This window comes from Aythya marila (genome assembly GCF_965140915.1).
Source record: "Aythya marila genome assembly, chromosome: Z".
NCBI classification, from domain to species: Eukaryota; Metazoa; Chordata; class Aves; order Anseriformes; family Anatidae; genus Aythya; species Aythya marila.
Genome location: NC_139080.1, coordinates 1,235,300 through 1,253,769, shown reverse-complemented (window position 1 = coordinate 1,253,769; position 18,470 = coordinate 1,235,300). Strand labels below are relative to the sequence as shown.

At 47.4% G+C, this 18,470-nt stretch overlaps 1 protein-coding gene across 15 annotated transcripts in view; it reads right to left on the bottom strand.

Moving 5' to 3' along the window:
* Positions 1–2,143: 2,143 nt before the first annotated feature.
* LOC309889846 (transcription factor 4) overlaps positions 2,144–18,470 on the bottom strand; it is a 177,147-nt gene continuing 160,820 nt past the window's right edge. For 9 of the 15 annotated variants that reach the window (XM_082782950.1, XM_082782949.1, XM_082782945.1 and 6 more), the window contains 5 exons: positions 10,318–10,453; positions 9,655–9,817; positions 7,210–7,439; positions 6,651–6,806; positions 2,144–6,396 (listed from right to left, as the gene is read on the bottom strand). In XM_082782950.1, coding sequence (XP_082639076.1) covers positions 6,670–6,806; positions 7,210–7,439; positions 9,655–9,817; positions 10,318–10,453 — 666 coding nt within the window. In that variant the 3' untranslated portion in view covers positions 2,144–6,396; positions 6,651–6,669. Of the gene's footprint in view, positions 6,399–6,650; positions 6,807–7,209; positions 7,440–9,654; positions 9,818–10,317; positions 10,454–18,470 lie in introns of all 15 variants that reach the window. The other 6 variants (XM_082782948.1, XM_082782947.1, XM_082782943.1 and 3 more) reach the window with 3 other exon arrangements.

Below are 18,470 nucleotides of genomic sequence, written 5' to 3'. Positions count from 1 at the left end.
ATCCAAGCCCTATCTATACAGAAAGGCAGAAGAATAAAAACCATTCTTCCAGCCTTCAGCTCTGCCATTCATTTCGCCTTTCAGACGAGCGGCGGAGCCCCGTTGCTTTATGAGGAAACAAAAAAAAACCAAGGCCGAGCTCCTCATAAACGAATGACAGCGTCAATGTCCTGCTGAAAGCCCTCTCGCACCGAGCGGCTGCTTGCTGCCGGCGGCCGCGGTCCCAGCCCGGACCCCGCGCCCTCCCGCAGGCGGCGGTGCCGGCGGTGCTGCGGGTGCTGGCGGACGTCCCCCGGGCACGGTGGGACCCGAGGGGGTGCACAGAGGCCACAACCATCAGGTGGTGGCCCTGTGGGCTCGCTGTCTCCACCTCTCCACCGGGGATTGATGGACGAGTGTTCCTGCCCCCGCCACTGGGAATGGCGAAGAGGCGCCGTGCTTGCAGCGCCCGACTGCCCTGGTTGGGAGGAAAACTTGGTTAAAGGCATTGCTTCGGGTGTAATATTCGAGGAGAGGAAGCTGCGTGGTTCAGCGGCCACGGAGAGACTCGTTGCACAGCGGTGAACGTGATGCAGCTCCATTCATTGGCAAAACGCACGGTGTTACCGCTGAGAACCTTTGCATTATGTACAGTGCTTTAAATCGCATCCTCACATTTTGCTCCCGAGGCCGTCCACGTGCCCCAGTGAGCAGCCCAGCCCCGCAGCAGGAGCCTGAACCGTAACAGAAACGGCCCCAAATACACCACACGGGTGAACACCTCCTGAATGCAAACCTGCGGTGGATTTCATACACATACACGGGTGTTGTATGAAGGTTGTTTGAGCCCCTTCACTCCTCCGAACGCCACCCGAGGCCACCCGGCCCCGTCCCCGCTGGCAGGCCGTGGTGCACGGAGCTTGTGTGGTTTCCATCGGGGTCGAGCAGGTCCGACGGTGCCGAGCAGCAGCGCGCTGTGCAAAAAGGAGTGGAAATGCCATGACTGTGGGTTTCAAACCATTACGCATCTCAGCTCTTTGCTCCGGCACCAACCACAAAAATCGCAGCAGAGAGAAGGCTCCGAGCAGACACCGATCCGGCCAAGGCGAGAGCACGGCACGGCACGCACGTAGTTGGCGTTTCTACAGACACCGCCTCAGCTTTTACACATTTTGGTCTGGTTTTCCACGGTTTTCTGCCTAGGTGAGGCTGCTGGTTTGGTTTGCACACACGCCGGCACGGCCCCGTTTGTTCTAACAAGGGCTTTGAATTCCTCCGAGGGATCCAGCAGTTTTAGGGCGCGATACGGATGGTTTCCTTAGGGAACACAGAGCTCTACATGGAAATGAGAATGGAAATGATCTCGATTTTTCACAGCGCCTTCCTCCAAGAGGACTCCAAAGCGCCTTGCGGCTACACCGGCGGGTACAGAAGCGCCGTGGGGAGCAGTGGGGTCGGGAACGAGCACGGAGCCGACCCCATAGGGCACAGCCGGCGCTCTCCGGGGACATGCACGCGTGCCCAGCGTCCTCCAGAGCCCGGCCCCAGCCCGGCGGCAACGGGGAATGAAATGAAACCAAGGTGTCGGAAAGGGTTTATAAAAATGGCACATTTATTGCTACAGAACGGTCATGTACATGACGGCATCGAATAACTACAGATGAGAAACAGGTAATGGCCTACACCAAGCTGTGTTTGTTTTGCTTTTAATCGTCTTGAAGGAACTCCAGCACACAACCTGTTTGGACACTTCTACAAATCAGAAATACACCAAAAACATGAAAAAATCGAGGCACTCAGCCACACATTGAAAACAAGGTGTAACTGTTCATCTTTTTTTTTTTTTTTTGTTTGCTTTTTTGATCTTTTTCCCTTTTTTTCATTTTTTCCCATTTTTTTTTTCATTTTTTTTTACTGCTGCAGCTATGTGTATAGTCGCAAAATTCCCCCGTTGCGACCTACAACTAAAAAAAAAAAGCTACCATACAGTTTCATCTCAATAACACATGGTAAAATAACATCTTTTAAATAGTAAAATAAAGTAACAAACTTTTACTCAGAATGATTCCAAAAATCTACAAAGAAGAAATATTCAGAATCTGACAATTTTTTTTTTTTTTTTCCCGTAATATTCATGGTATAAAAGGATTGCTCCTGTGAAAAATAAGCCAAATATATTTTTTATTTTTAAATTTAGTTTTTTTTTTTTTTTTTTTCTTCCTACTAGGGTGTACTACAGTCTATTTTATAGCAAAAAGAGCACTAGACAAACGAAGCTTTATAACAAAAAGCCAGGCACTGATACATGGTAAATCTCTGCTTTTTTTTTTTTTCTTTTTTCTTATCTTCACTTAATTGCATCACAAGTAACAAGAATGAAAAAGGCCACAGTTCATATATTTTCACCATTACATAAGTCTATAATACTTGAAATGAGTATGGTCAAACCAGCACTGCACAAATATGAATCAACTTCAAGTCCCATGAGAAAGAACATGTTCTTAAAAAACAAACGAACGAAACAAAAAAACAAAACAAAAAGGTAGGGCCCCCCAAGGGCCCTGGTGCCCCGTTGTGTTGGAATTCATCATATTCCACCTCTAGGTTTGTTTTTTTTTTTTTTTTTTTTCCAGTCAACCAGTGGACTAATTTTTTTCTTTTTCTTTTTTTTCCCTTTTTTTTTTCTTTTATTATTTTTCCTTTTTTTTTTTTCTTTTTTTTTTTAAATTTTTTTTCCCCTTTTTTTTTCCTTTTTTTTTTTTTTTTTGTGCTTGTTTCCGCTGAGATCTCTTCATTCCTGGCAACGCACTGCATTGTTCGCTTTTGGACACTGGATCGTATTCTGCCTCTTGGCTACAAAGGTTGAAACCCTCCTCTCCCTGACCACCCCTCTTTATCGCCTTCCCCCCCAACCCCCTGAAAAAAAAAAACAAACCAAAACAAAAAGAAATAATAAAAAAAAAAAAGCAAAAGCAAAACCAAACCAAAAAAAAAAAAAAACAAAACAAAACTCGGAAGACTGAATCAGTACAAGTTGCATCACTGGTAGGACTGACAGTTGTATAAACATTAGTGTTCCTTGCAGCTACACAGAAGACAAATGGTAAAAAAGTTCGAGATGAACAGATTCCCTATTCAGCATATTCATAAATTACTTGAATGTGGAGGTGGATCATTTCGTCAAAAGCTGCTATTTCGGTATTTCTTTCGGAGAGTTTCTCAGCCCCGCTGTGTTAGCACGGGGTAGAGCTTTCTAAGCCCTTCCTTGCTTTAGGTATCATCAGCTACATCTCCCCTGACGAAGGCAACTGGGGATGCACGCACCTTACCTGCTTTGGGAACGAATGGAAAAAAAAAATCAGGAGTGCACACTTTGTGGTTTGCTTTTGGGGTGGGTTTCGGGGTTTTGGGATCTGGCCAGGACAGGATCTTCAGTTCTTCCATCCGGGAAGGGCACACACTAGGGACCGTGAGCCTGAACGTGAAGTTCAGCGTGCGATCCGCTCCTCCCGCGGTGGCCACGCACAGCAGAGCCGCCGGCCGCAACCTGGAGCCGCTCCTCGAGTGAAGTGAAAGCGGGACAAGAAAAGCTTTTTCTCCTTTCCTTTCCCACGCGTGCCACAAACTACACTCGCCATTCATTTTTCTGTCCACAGATCGTTTTAAATAAACACCAAGTTGGGCTCGTCATTATTATTATTTTTTTTTTTTACAGAAGCAAAGTTCTTAAAATCGCCGTGAATCGAGGGGCTCCTGGCGGCTTCCTTACAAGACCCCGCTACAGACAGACACCGGCTGGGCTCCACCGGCTCTGCCATCTCCTGGAATGAAAAAATTATGGCTTGTTCAGCGTCGTTTTACTCTCCCCACCATCCAGCGTGACAGCACGAGCGCCACGTGGGAGCCTCCACCCTGCCGAGGCCACCAGCGCTAACGTTGGCTGGGATTTGCCTTTCTTCCCCCCCCCGGCATGGAAACCAAAGTCCGGTGTTTGCAACGGGACACGCGCCTGTGACTCTGAACCCGACCTCCGTGCATCCTCCTCTACCGCTTTTCGTTTTTTTTTTTTTTTTCCCTAGTGGTTTAATCCACCTCCACATTTGAGAAACTTATCGACAAATCAAAACATTTCTCACGGTTTATCGCTACTGAACATATTTACAGTTTTCCAGCACGCACACAGCTGATCCAAATGGCGATGGGTATGGCGAAGGTGATCACATGGTAGCTATCATATTTGTTCTTTACGTCTTCAGAAACAAACATAAAATTCAGATTCTCGTATCTCACTATTTCATTTAAATGAGACTTTTTGTGTTTGTTTTTTTGTTGGTTTTTTTTTTTTGTTTTTTTTCCAACCACACAGATTTTTTCTCTTTTATAAACAAAAACGGATACAATGTATTAAAACACATAATAACAAGAGTCTACATGTAAAAATATAACTTTTACATACACAATTCCAAAATAATGATACGTTTGCCATTTGTTGCATAAAATTTACAAATGTATTTTTCATTACTCTATAACTGGCAAAACAGGAGAACAGATGGAACATTTAGACCGTTTGATGGATTTATGGCATTTATTCAGTGTTGATAGGTGGAAAATCTACTCGAACAGGGAGATTTCATTTTAAAATACATGCCAGGTTTGTGTGGCTGTAAAAATAGAAACTGGAATTAGAGACAAAAGGATGCTGACAAATACTTAACTAGGAGCACTATCTGTTAATTGTACTGTACACCAAAGTCAATCAGTATTAAAGATTCACTATGGAAGTTGGTTCAATTGTGCCCAGACTTCAAAGCTAGTTATCGGATGAGTTGCTGTGCCATAGTTTGAGCTATGTTACTATTAAATATGTTAAGTAAAAACTTCATTCATACTGGCCAGAGAAATACTGTACTACCACCCCTCCTCGAGAAAGTGCAACTTAATGCTTTAGGACTCATAAGGCTCGGTATAATGCTGCATGATGACTGAAATTGGCATTTTACAAAGAAAGGAGGAGGCAGCAAGTGGTCTACACTTCAATAATCCACTTCCAAACGAGAGAAGAACAACGCAAAGAAGTCAATCGGATCTGTCACACTACTTGCAGTTTTCCCCCCCCCACCCCCAGGATGGTTTCCCCTCCCTCCCTCCCGCCCCCCGTCCCCCCCGAAATCTGACCATGTATTCAGAAACGCCTCACTGCACACTATTTAGGCTACACACATAGGTAACACTTTTAATCGGGTCGTTAAATCACAGCCACTTTGATTCATGTTATGCTTCGGATGATATAAACATTGGAAGGCACAGTGGTAACAATTGTAGCATTCTAACCTTGTACCTCTGAAAATCCCAGAAAAAGGGTCAAACCAGAGCAACGTCACCACGCGAGCGGCTCGCCTGGCCGGGCTGGGTAACGCCGCCCGTCGTATCTACGCACGACGTGACTTTTTTTTGTGTTTCAGTCCCGTGTTCCCAAAAAGACCGAAGAAACAACTCTCTACTTATTTATGAATGAGAAGCAACGTCAGGGTCAGCGTTTCGTTCCTGCACTACCCCTCCAGAGACAGAGTTGGCACTACAGGTTACAATAACAAAAACAGGGGAGAGAGGGACAGAAATAAGACAAAAAAATCCTTATTTACAGTAAAATCTTCTTTTTAAAAAAGTTAATCAGTACTATTTTTTTACAGGAGCAAAAAAGTCTGAAACAAATGAACAAAAGCTTACCATATTCACTAAATTTTTAATATATATTTATATATATATTTATATATATATATTTGTCATAGGTCTATAAGATCCATCTGTTCCTCCTACCCTAAGGAATGGCTAATGTCATCACTTCAGTTTTCATTAGGACGTTTGCTGGTTTTGTAAATATCTGGGCAGCAAAGCTTCCCTTTTAATATCCAGTAAGTATAAACACTAGCTGTCTAGCACACCAACAAAAACGCTCATTTTTTTCTTCAGAAGTACACTTTTTCATTATTGCAAGTTTACAATTTTTAAATTAAATATTTTTTTTTTTTTTTTCAGACTTACAAATTAATTATATTTTTTTTTTTTTTTCCAAAAGAAGTTTAGGCACAAATGCATTGTCCCACAGTGTGGAGAAGATTGCCATTCAGTCTCTAGGCTGTGCACTTACAGCTCGTAACATACTGCGTTAGACATTCTGCATGATATGTTAAAGAGAGTCGTCCCTCAAGTTGCACTTTTTGTTTGTTTGTTTGTTTTTTTTCTTGTTTTTAATAATTCGGGAATGCTGAAATCTCTTGCGTCTGTGATTCTTAACTACTCAGACTTGTCTTATATTACAAAAAAGGGGTTAAGGAGAAGTGTTTATGTGGGTTTAAGATAATACAGCTGTTAAGGAAGTGGTCTCTTGTTTAAATGAAGAAATGTGGCAACTTGGACCTGCGAAAGAAGTGAAAAAAAAAAACACATCAGTCAAGGACAGATGAATCCGCATCACTAAATCCTCTCTAAACACAGGATCTGAACGTGGCTTTGGCATCAAGCCTGCTGGCAGGATGACCTGATGGCCAGTTTATAAAGGGCGCCCCTCGCCCACCTGCCCACCCCCAGCAGCCCAGGGGGCTCTCTGTGCCTGAACTCCCTGTGGCCGGGTGTTTGGAGGGCACCTGGGCACTGCTGCAAACCAAACTTGCCTTTTTTTTTTTTTTTTTTTTACATCTGTCCCATGTGATTGGAGGCATCTCCCATCCCAGGGTGGGGTCCTGCCAGGGAAAGTGGAGGAGGATCCGAAGAGACTTTCTCTTCTTCCCTTCTTTTCAGACAGGCTGCTTTAGGATTCAGGTTTCTTTCTGTGGAAAGGAAGCAAAACACGATTTGAAACGTTCAGGTTTTTCTATCAGGCTGGCTTTGACGTTGCACGTGCGTTGAAAACATTCTCAGTGACTCGGTGAAGTCAGGCTGCAGGAATTGAGGGGGCTGAAGCGGATGATGCAGCCCGGTCAGGTCAAGTGCTGGGACGCAGGCAGCGCAACTCGGTACACAACCGCTGCAAATCCCTTCGTGTTTGGGCTTTGCGAAGGAGCAGCCAAGCTTAATATTGAATTTGGAGCTTGCTGAAGGATGCAAAACGCACCGAGACCGCCGAGGATCGCCGCCAACGCCTGCGGTGCCAGAGCCACGGGCGAACACAAGCGCCCCACGGCGACTCCGGGTGCCCCTGGGCAGCCGTCCCCAAACTCGGGCGGCACTCACCTCTGACTTGCTGCTCTAAGCTGAGGATGACAGCCACAGCCTGGTGCAAAATCAGGAGCTTCGTCTGGGGCTTGTCGCTCTTCAGGTGGAGCTGCACCATCCGGCCCAACTCCTTGAACGCCTCGTTGATGTCGCGCACGCGCAGGCGCTCCCGAGCGTTGTTGGCCATCCGCCTCTCCTTCTCTCGCTCGGCTTTCTGCTCGGGTGTCAGGTCCTCGTCGTCGTTATTGCTGGGAGACAAAAAGGAACACCTCATCTTCTAATGGTGTGGGCAACAAGCAGGGTCAAAAGATTTGCAACAGCATTTGGCCAAAACCAGGGCTACAAGTCAGTCAAACACCTTGTAAGATATAGATACTTGCGGTTCCTCTTCCAGCAAACCTGGGCAAAATTCAGTCCCCTTAAATTTCACACTGAATTAAGTTTGTTACCAACCTCTACATTCTGCAAGGGAGACACTTTGGAGAATTTAGAGATTATTTTTTAGAGATTTTTCTTCAATAATATATTTTCTCACGCTCGATATCTCAGCTTGTTAAGTCGTGACAAATGTTGAGAGCCCTTTTTATGTTTGAGAGACACTTCATACATTTGAGAGACACTTTTTATGTTTCTGTGACTTTCTTCTGTGCCGAATGTAAGACTTGAGATCTACTCAGCTCAAGTTATAGAGCACGGGGCCCCCCAGCAGACCGTCTCCGGGTGACCCAGACAAAGACCAGAGAGAAGGTCAAAGCAGAAACACCAAAATATAAAGAAGCTCCAGCATGACTGTCCTTCAGAAAATAACTTTCTCTGCTATCAGCTGGTGGGGGCAGGCAGCCCACCAGGCACTGAGCAGAGCCCGGGCACCGAAATGCCTGCGGGCAAACGGCCACGGGAGGAATTGCTGGCTGCAGAGAGCCCCACGGTGAACTTGGGCATCATTTCTGCAACAAAAACGGCTTTCCAGCCAGATGAAATAATGATTTTAAATTGAAAACACATCAACTGGTGAGTCACTGCCACTATGTAATTTGAATTGGTTATGCAAATAGAGTCATAAATTTCCAGCAGCCCTAACAACACGGATTTAGATACATAACTAAATATCGGGAGTAACCTTTTAGAGCTGCAAGCATGTTAAAAGCAAAACTGTTAGCCTACAAAAGCATCAAAGCACCTATAAATATGCATAAGCGACGGTGTAATTGTTGAATTAACAGGGACTACAACCACCTTACAGCAGCATCAAGCTCCTTTCTTCTTACCAGGTTGGAAAACGGACATGAAAGCCTCACTTAAGGTTACTCCAACACATTTATTCGGAGAGAATCTCAAGTGTCATATTTTTTCTCCGGTCAAAAGAGATGTGAATGCGACTAACAGTTTAAAAATCATTGTGTGCAGGCTTGAGAGGTCAGAATTTCGGTGCTCTCTCCGTGGCAAAATGTCTGCTCAGATGTTTCTTACCTTGTCTCAGCCTTTGCACAGACAAGCAGACACGGAAGGAGAAAAGGCAGTAAGACATGGCCACGCGCAATCATTTAAAAAATCCTCCAACAAAACAGAATTTCAGCCTTATTTGCAATTTGGCTGGGTAGTTTGGGACTCAAGTGATGCTGAAGAGTGTCTGCACTCCTGAGCTGTACCTCAGGTGTGCTGAGATGCAGGTGAGACGAGGAAATTTAGGATAAATGGGACAGCTGAGGCCTGTCCTTTGTTAGGTGGTTCGTGTTTGCTGTGCCCATAAACATTGCTCAGGCTCACCATGGCCACGAGCTCCCAGATGATACAATACAGCTAGGATTTAAGTAATGCTTTCCAAAAATATATAAATAATGTGCAGAACAAGCCTTGTCCCACCAGCAGTCCCGATACACTCCTGCCTTTCCTAAGCATCTCAGCCTCGAAGGAGGAGAGAATCCTCCTGCCCTTCCCATCTTCCAGAAACGACAGGAGGGGCAGATCCTCATCTGTTGTAATAATGCCACCAAATTTTCCAGTTGAACCTAGACAGCTCCAGAGGCTTGCAGAAATTGAGGACAAGGTACGACGGATTTATTTGAAAGGTAAAAGCAAAGAACACGGTTTGTTAGCTCAGATGCAGGTGTGCTCGACTTTCAGGCTCGTTTTTACCAAGATGCCAATCCGTACTGCATTCCCGTTTGCAAGCAAGGGCAGAGAGGAATAGCAGTATAATTAATGCATTTTAACAAAATATAATTTCTTTAGAGATTGTGGAGAACTTGGCCGGGGTCCAAATTTGTGAATTGTTCAAATTTGAGGAAGTCCTGGAGTACAAGCACCAGAAGTGTGCTCAGTACTGCCAGGACAGCCGTTCTGTTCCACTTAGGCTGTGGTTTTACCTGCCAGGAAAAAACCTCATAGTTTCCTCCTGTGCTGTTCACTTCATCAAAATCCAGTAAAGGAATTAAATGAAGCGACACTATTATATACTGTTACCTAGATCTTGACCTAGTAATTGATTTGATATCCTTCTTGTCATCCTCTAGTTTCTTGTCCTCGGAAGATTTTGTGTCCTGGAGGTTTTCGTCTCCCTCGTCGTCGGATTTGATTTCGGAGCTCCCTGAAGAGACGCTCTGCCCTTGCAGTCCAGCTGGCATGCCTGGGAGAAAACACACGGAGGAGCTGTCAAACGCTGCTTCCGCAAACATGGGAGCGATCTGGGGCCAAATCCTCCGTCCCTGCTGCCCACTGAAGGGTGACCCGTGTGTGCAGCCCCAGATAACTGGCACTGAGCGAAGCGTGAAGGCCCTAAAACAGGTTTCAGCGATGGCTTTGAGGTCTTGTTCTGCTCCTCAGCCTTCAGGAATAGTTCACTGACGCCTAGCTGCAGTCACTCCCTAGGTTTTCCCTCATCTTAAAAAAAAAATAAAAATCTTTAACATGTCATTCCTCCCCAAATACACCAAGTATCCCTGCTGCAATGAATGAGCAAAAAGGCCTTGTGGTGGAAATTCAGCCTTTCACCTTAAATCCACATCTTTTTGCTGCGCACCCCGCAACCGTGAAGGCCCCCTTCCCGCCCCAATCCCTCTGCGATGCGCGGGATCGAGGTGTGGGGTCTGATCCCCGTGTTAGGGGGCTGCTGCCGGCGGTACTCACCCCTGTAGGGGTCCTGGGGCGGGTTCAGGTCCGGGGAGGTGGCCGACTGCACGGGCAGCTGGGGCACCGGCACCTGGTTTGGCACGAGCGAGTGGCTGCCGCGGAGGCTCACCCCGTCCTCGCGGTGGGCGCCGACCTGGAGACAGAGGAGAAAAGGGCGGTGAGAGGAGGCGACAACCCGCAACGGGACCACGGGGGCTGCGACCCTACAGCCTTGGGGTGCTGCCGCTGCCCTAGGGTGCTGTCGGGAGGCTGGGTGCCTCGCCAGAGGGCGCCGTGAGCCCGCGGAGCCGAAGCCCGGCCGGGCGCGCAGGAGGCCGAGCGAGCTCAGGCAGGTAAAACGTCAAAGCGTCTCCCGGGGTGCCTTCGCCGAGCGCGCCGCTTGGCGCCCATCTGTCTTCTATCGTGTCCGCCAACAGATCTGACAATTAGCTTCATGCCCATATGCTTAATTGCGGGCTTCGCAATTCCCCCCTTGCCGGCGGGAAACCCTGCAGGAATTGCCACTCGGCATCCCGCTTCGCTTTTCGGGGCCGGGCTCGGCGGGCCTGACATTCCTCCCCGTCCCGAAGAGCCCGGAGAAGGCTCTGACAGCGGGGGCCAAGCAGCCGGGACCAAATGAGCCCCATTTCACGAAGCACCGAGCCCCAAAGCCGAAGGGGCAGCGGGTCTGGCTCCGGGTAACATCCCCGTGAAGGTTTTATGAAACACTCCGGCAGTGCCATCAGCGGGGCTGGAAACCCATTTACTCCTCGCCTCAATCAAGGCTGAGGAGAAAAGCCAACGAGCAAAACTGTCAGAAAAAGCTAGAAAAAAGCCAGGAAAGGGCTTTTTTGTTTTTTTGTTGAAAGTTGGAGCTGCGAGTGGCTCCATTTATCTGTACCCTGTGTCCAGAGCTACAGGCAGGAAAATTTTCTACACGCTCCCGCCTTCCTCAGGTGTGCGCCTCCCCTAAAAGCGGTGTGAAAAGGGTTTTCGTGGCTGATGAAGCCAGCAGCCAGCTGTAAATCTCTCTTTCTTCTCCCTACGTGAAGCGCTCGGGCAGATAAAGAAAGATGGAGGAATGTTTCTCATCAGGCTTACAAGATAATATGGTATAATTGTTAACAGCGAGCCGAGACCGCAGTAGGGAAGATAAAAGGGAATCCTGCCAAGGGGAACTTGAGAAAATCTTTTACTACTAGACGAAATGCAAATAACCGAAAGCAAGTGTAAAAGAGCACCGACAAAAACTCTCTCCTCGCTGCGACGCTGGGATTTTAGAAACGTGAGGTGCTAAGGAAGGGCTGGGACCGGCGTGACTCGGTTTGAAGGAAGGGAGGTTTGTTAAGAGGGTGGGCTTGGGGGGGTCTGCACTTCTCCTTCCTTCAATCTGGAGTGATTGAACCCCCCATGCAGTCAGCATGACCACGGCCACCGCGAGATGCCTCGAGCTGGGTGGGCCAGCTTGGGGCGAGACAGCCCGGGTATCTCGATTCCTGGGCCTGGCTGCTGGGGGACGAAATCTTATTTATCACATCAAGAGGCAGAAGCAGCAATCACGACAGAAGGCTAACAGCACGGACGGTTTTTTAACTCAACTGTTGACTTCCGAGGCTAAATCAGGTGCCACGAGGTCACCATCGCTCTACCGCTGATGTTTCACACAGTTTTGTTCATGTTTTTCAAAATAGTTCTGATTAAAATAAAAAAAAACTCAATTTTTTCCTCCTTTAGGTTCTCAGGAGATCTAGAAGGTCACCGTGAGCGTCATGTGTCCCATCTGCCCGATACGAACTATCCCTGCCCGACACTGCCTTCCCACGGGGTATTCTCCCGGATACTTTAATCCTACAATTTCGGTCACATCGTTATCCGTAAGGGATGTGGTTTTTGATGTCCATCAGCTACAACTGCCCCATGTGAGACCTCAGGGGCCGAAAGCAGCCAGGTCCACGTGTTTTGGGGACGCACAAATGCTGCCTTTCCCGTTCCCCCTCCGCAGCCAGCAGCGCCGCCGGTTTGTCTGTCGTCCAAGCACCAGCCTTGCCCCGAGGTGGAGCGAAGATACGCATCGTTCCCCCCAGCCCAGGAGGGCAGACCTATAAATAATACTTATCTTTGGAGAATCAGGCTCGCTTTGAAGTCCTATTAATATTTGGTTCCTTTCCATCTCCTCAAACAGCCCCGACTGCACCACTCAGCAGATCGGGGTGGAAAGAAGACACAAAGCAAAACCAACAGCGAAGCCAGGAACGCGCACGGGAGGTACACCCGGTGCTGTTGATGTGCAAATCTCTGCCCTCTTTGAAATCTTGGTTTGTCTTTTCCAGCATTTTGCGACTCTTCAAGCGCTGGAAGAAGGCTAGAGCTCGTCTCCTTTTACCTCCTGCTTTCCTTTTTCCGCAGGGTGAAAGCCACCCAGCCAGGTTTTTCTGGTTGCACAGGTCTGTGCGCATTTCTGATTACCTGCGCTATCTCCGTCTCCATCGCGGATGGGAAGCTCTTAAAAAATGCTTGGAAATCCGCTCTGGAGCACTCAGCACCTCGTGATTGAGCTGTGGAGCAGTAGTTAGAGCGGATGAACAGCACGATAGTGGGATTTTCAGACACATAGTCCATGAAAAGGGGAATATTGTCTCTCTGGGTGATGACCCAGAGCCACCACTGCTCCTCTGTTACCTCGGCTGTGAACGCACCGTGCGGTTCTGCCTCCTGAAAGCGGAGGGGCTGGAGGCGCTTGTGGGCTCACCTGTGAATGCCAGGCAAATTGGGAAGATCCTCGGGTTTTGGGAAACCGATCCCAAAGCCCTGATCCTTAGGGTTAACCCTTGTCGTGCTGAGCTTCGCGCAAGGACGAACTTTCTGAGCACGGTGGCACAAAAGGAAGAGTGATCACCTGCTGGCTGATGCTCCGGAGCGAGGGGCGGCTCCGAAGCAGCTCCTGTAAGGAAGGGACGCGGCGAGCAGCGGGGCTTTGTGCTTTGCCACCTGATGACCCCGTGTTATCCGATTAGACAAATAAAAACACGCGGCAGCAAAGTTGGAAGGTGAGGCATGTTAACACGTGTTCAATATTGTCAGAATTTATAAGGCTGACGGGAAGCAGATTTGGGCAAAGCCCTTCGAAAGCCCCAGCGCGATATTAAAAAGGGAACGGCGCGGGGCACGCCGACACAAACGGCCTCTCACTGTACGTGTGCGTTATTGGGCCCAATTATTCCCTCTTATTTAACTGCCTCGCAGCCTTTCATCTCCACGCTATACAATAATAGCTTCCATATGACCGGTGGCTCGGCTATAAATAAGATCAAAAGCCAAAAGAAAGGATTTAATAATAATAAAAAAAAAAAAAAAAAAGAGAGAGAGACATTAGGAGTGGCATTAAATCAGGAAAACAGCAAAGTTCAATTTTTTTTTTTTCTGGAGAAAAAAAAAAATACAAAACAACTTGCAGCTCTCGGAGCCGGAGATAGAAAGGGGCCTGGAGGATGGGATTAAGAATATGAACTCTTCTTCATCGACTTGGCACTTTGGGAAGCCTGTCCCATAATGGGAACGAGGAGAAACCCGGGGCCGGAGCGTGGACGAGCCCCGAATCACGGGGTTTGAACAATGAGCCTAATTAGCTGCCGGGGAATGAATGAATGAAGCCCTTGTGCCCAGGGCGGCGTTCTCCAGAAGGAGGTGTCGCTTCAATATCGGCCAGAACCAACTTTACAGCCTCAAAAATGGCTTCAAAATATGATAGGGAGGCCGTAATTTGTGGGGCGGCAGGCATGGCAGCCAATTAGGCAGAAAACTTCCCTTAAAAACCCTACACCGGTGCCCGTCGTGGCAGATTTTATCCCGGTAAGGTCATTCTGCCCCTTTATTTGATATTTTATATATATATTTTTTCGATGTACGTGATACCTGTTAGCTAAAAAACATCAGCGAGGCAAAACAAACAACAGATGCGACGGCTACGGCGGCGCTGCGAATGGAGAAGATGAAAAGATAATCAGAAAAAAGAAGAAAAAAAGAAAAAAAAAACCACCAGCAAAAGCCAGATTTCGCCTTTTAAACACCGCCAAGTTGCTTGCCTCTTTTTGTTTATGTATGAATGACATAACCGAGTTACTTCATGAGCTGCTACTTTAATTCCTAGGGGTGGAAAATTCCGTAAGTTAATTTAATGTGGATGTAAAAAAAATATACACGAGCATGCTCCCTTCCTGTGGGCCCTCATGTGAAGCTCGCAGGCGAGCTGCTGGACTTCTAAGCACTGTCTGAAAAAGAATGTGCACCAGTTTGTGTTTTATAATGATTTTAATCAATCCCTTCATGCCCTGCTACAAAAGAAACATGTGTCTGCGAAGATTCCCGTGTAAAAGTTAGCGTTTCGGCGCTGGCTGCTCCCATTTCATGTGCAATGTTCCAATAAAATCCCTCCGAGCTGCATAACCCCTGAAATAACAGGAACTACCGAAAAGCCAGGAAATTCGCGGGGAAAGCCGAAAATATCTGCTGAGCTCATGCCCTTGAGAGCTGGAGATGGGCAGCTCCCGCAAAAACTCCGAGCTTTTACCTCCTCGCCACGCGCCTGGTGCCGTAAAAACCATTCCGGGGGCAGAAATATTATGAGAGGCTCGGAAATAAAGCCAGCATCGCCCGGATTTTTAAGCCGACATCCACAACCAGTCGATGGCAGCTTCTTTATGGGTGTCCGGGGTTGTTTTCTGCTCGCTTTCTACCTGCCTTTTAATTGCCACGTCTCCAGGCCCTGCTCGTGCGCGTGCTTCATTTCAAGCTCACCACCGGTCCCCGCGGGGCGAGCCGCGGCCATAAAGCTCCGCACACGTGTGTTTGCCGAAGCGGGGCCCTTGTGGGATGGGAAACCTGAACCTGCTTCTCTCCTGCCGGAGGAGAGATCGCCCCTTTTCCCGTGCGCCCCCCCAGCCCGACCCACCTCGCCGTGCGCCGCCTCTGGGGGTAGCGGAGGAGCCCGTTTGCTCGTTTATAAATGGCGTGGATAAACGTGTGCCGCTCGCCCAAGCCAAAGGAGAGCGTAGAAAGGGGCCTGCTCAAAATTAGCAAGTGCTCAAATCCTTACCAGGCTGCTAAAAAAAATTAGGGAGGGAAGTAAAGTCAAAGCTCGCTGCGGCAAAGGGCTCGTGCAGCCAGCAGGACGCTGCTCGCAGCTGCAAATTTGGGCTAATTCCCCCGAAAACGGAGCACCCCGTCCACATATTTTCCACGGGGGAGCAGCATCTGCCCTACCCCTGCCTCTTTTTCGTCTGGGGAGAGGGTGCAGGGCACGGCAGGGCCGCTGGATCCCAGCCCCGGGCTCGAGTTCCCCCGGGGCCGAAGGCAGCGACCGAAGGTGTACGGTGGGCAAGGAGATTTCCACCAGCACATTCTGTACAAGTTTCCGGTCCATACCTCCCACTGCTACTTTATTTACTGCAGCTGGCCAGCGTTTTATAGCCTGTTTCATGTATTAAAATTCAAATGTGGAAAACATTACCAGTATCCTCCTTGATTTTTTTTTTTTTTTTTTTTTTTGGGGGGGGGATTTTTTTTTTTTTCCCCCCTTCGACTTCCTTTTCAGCGTGGAATGTATCAAATGGTCAAAGGCTAACTTCAGCCTGACTCCACTCCCAAACTATTTCCTTTGTTCTTCTGGTTTTGCTTCCAAATTCAGCCCAGTTTTCCAAAAGAAATGAGCCGGCCTGCCTCCTTCGCGCAAGTTACGGTTTCAGACAGTGAGTAATGCTGTTTGGGAGCTCGGCAGACTGGTGTTTTTTCAGGGAACTTGTGCCCGGCTCGTTTTTTTAGAAGGAGCACTGCCCTCAGAGCACCGTATCTGGCTTCCAACTCCCCTCATCCTGCTTGCTGTGCCCACCTATTCATCTTACAGAGGCTTTTGGAGACACAAACAGAGGCTCGCCCCCGAAACCACAGCAGCGCGAGCCCCCCTGGATGCATATTTCCAAGCCAGGACACGCGAATTTCTCCAAAAGCCCCAAATCTGAGCGTATTTTTGCGACGCGGGACGCGACCGCTTCCATTTCGCGTCGCCGCCCTGTTGTTTGTTGTTGTTGTTGTTGTTTGCTTCCATCTCACTTCACCTACATCTGGTAGTTAGGCGAGGAGCACATATTTATGGAACAAACCCTCTCTGAAGTGATGCCCTGGGTGCATGTTGCATCGGTTTAACATATGCAAAGCGAACAAAGCTACAAAAATTAAACTCTTTTCTCTTGATTGAGAGCAGATATGCAGCACCAGTTGTAAGTCACAGATCTGGCTTTTAATAAAGCCAGATTTCTTCATTAAAAGCAGTATTGTTTAAACACTGGAGGAAAAAATAGCTTTGTACAAACTCAAATCTTAGATTATATGTGTCCCAAGTGTATTTAACATATTACCTGAGGCCAAGCTAAATTACAATCTAGAATTTCCCTTTGTGAATTCGCAGCAACTGCCACAGAGAGCAAAACAATGTCTGGTTCATGCTAATTTTATTGGGGAAGGGGAAAGGAGATGGATTTAACCGAGCTGCTGAAAAAGCATCTTTCTACCTCTCGGAGCCTGTTGCCAGGCTGTTTTCAGTTAACGCTTAACATTTTTTGGGGGGGAATCTGCAAATGGCACAGGCTCAGTTGTGGCTTTTAATGGTATTTCTCTCACAGAGTCACTTCTAGTAATGCTTAATTTCTTGAGGAGCAGAGGCTATCACAAAGCCGCCCCAATAAGAAATAAATAATAATAATAATAATAATAATAATAAAAACTTATTTTAGTTTCTTAGATTCCAGCAACTGATGTTACATTTTAATAACCTGAAACTATTTCACTCAGAGCTGAAAATCTATGGGTTAATATTTAGCTTGTGTGTGGACAAATACGAAGGGGAGAACTGTGAAGAGTATTTGGGTGAGAATATCTGGAAATCCCACTTTTCCTCGGAGGGGGAAAGCAGGAGGTGGATGGGTTATTCTGATTTCCACCCGAGACAGCAGATCTCAGTCAGCAAGGCCTTGGGCTCCAGGTTGACCCCCAAAATCTTGCCCCTGCGGGTGCTGGGGTGTGCTGGGGGTGCGCAGCCATCCCCTCTGCTCATCTGGGCTGCCTGAGAACAGCCACGGGACGCAGGAATGGCTGTGCTGAATAAAGCAAGGCTCTCAGGAACGCTGAGGCTAATTAATTTATAATCACCTAACTGACTATCACGACAGAGCCTGGCACTGGGGGCATCACCAGCGTGCAGCAGCCTGGAGGACGCGGCAATTATCAAATAATTGGCCACCAGAAGAAGCTCCTGCCTTCCCCGAGCACTTGCCTCACGCTCCGGCATCAAAGTTTTTCTTTCTTTCTCTTTTTTTCTTTCTCCTTGTGAAAAAAAAAAAAAAGGAGGAATCCTGTCTGAATCCTGTCAAATCAAACTCTAAATGTTTGCATTTTCCATATGATGTCTAATCCTATTTGGAATGCTTCTGAACATTTGGCCTTGATTACATCTTGGAGCAATGAATTTCACAGGTCATTGTGTGTTGAATAAAAAGTATTTCTTTTTGTCAGGTTCACTGAATGTCCCCTTGTTCTTTAATTATAAGGAAGGATGAATAGAAGAGCTAGATTTACCTTCTCTATGCTATCCATTATTCGACGTACCTCTATTATGTCTCCTCTTATTCATCTCCTTTCTAAACAAAATCACCACAATCTGTTCAATCTCCCTTCACACGAAAATCCTTCCGTGCTTGCAAGCACTCTCGCTGTTTGTCACCGAACTTCTCCTAATCCCCCTACACTTTTTTAAGACGGGAAAACCAAAACAGACCGACTCCAGGTAAGGCATAAAAACACGTATGTGTGTGTATAAGTCCACACTCAAGGCATATACTGTCATTCCATCAGTCTTGGTGTCCTTTCTCATGTTCCCGTTCAGTTCAGCAGGTCTCATTTATTTCTTCGTTCATCCATTTGTTTATTTTAATGATTCGTGCACACTGGAGAGAAATTTCCAGGCAACCCTCACAGAGGCACATGCTCTCCTCCCAAATTGAATAGAGCCCAAGATGTATATGGCTAATTGAAATTCTTTCTTCTAATCTGCTCGGCCTTACCCTCAGTATGTGGGATGAGACGGGGATCAAGCCTAGTCCTCCCACAACGCCACGGCAGCT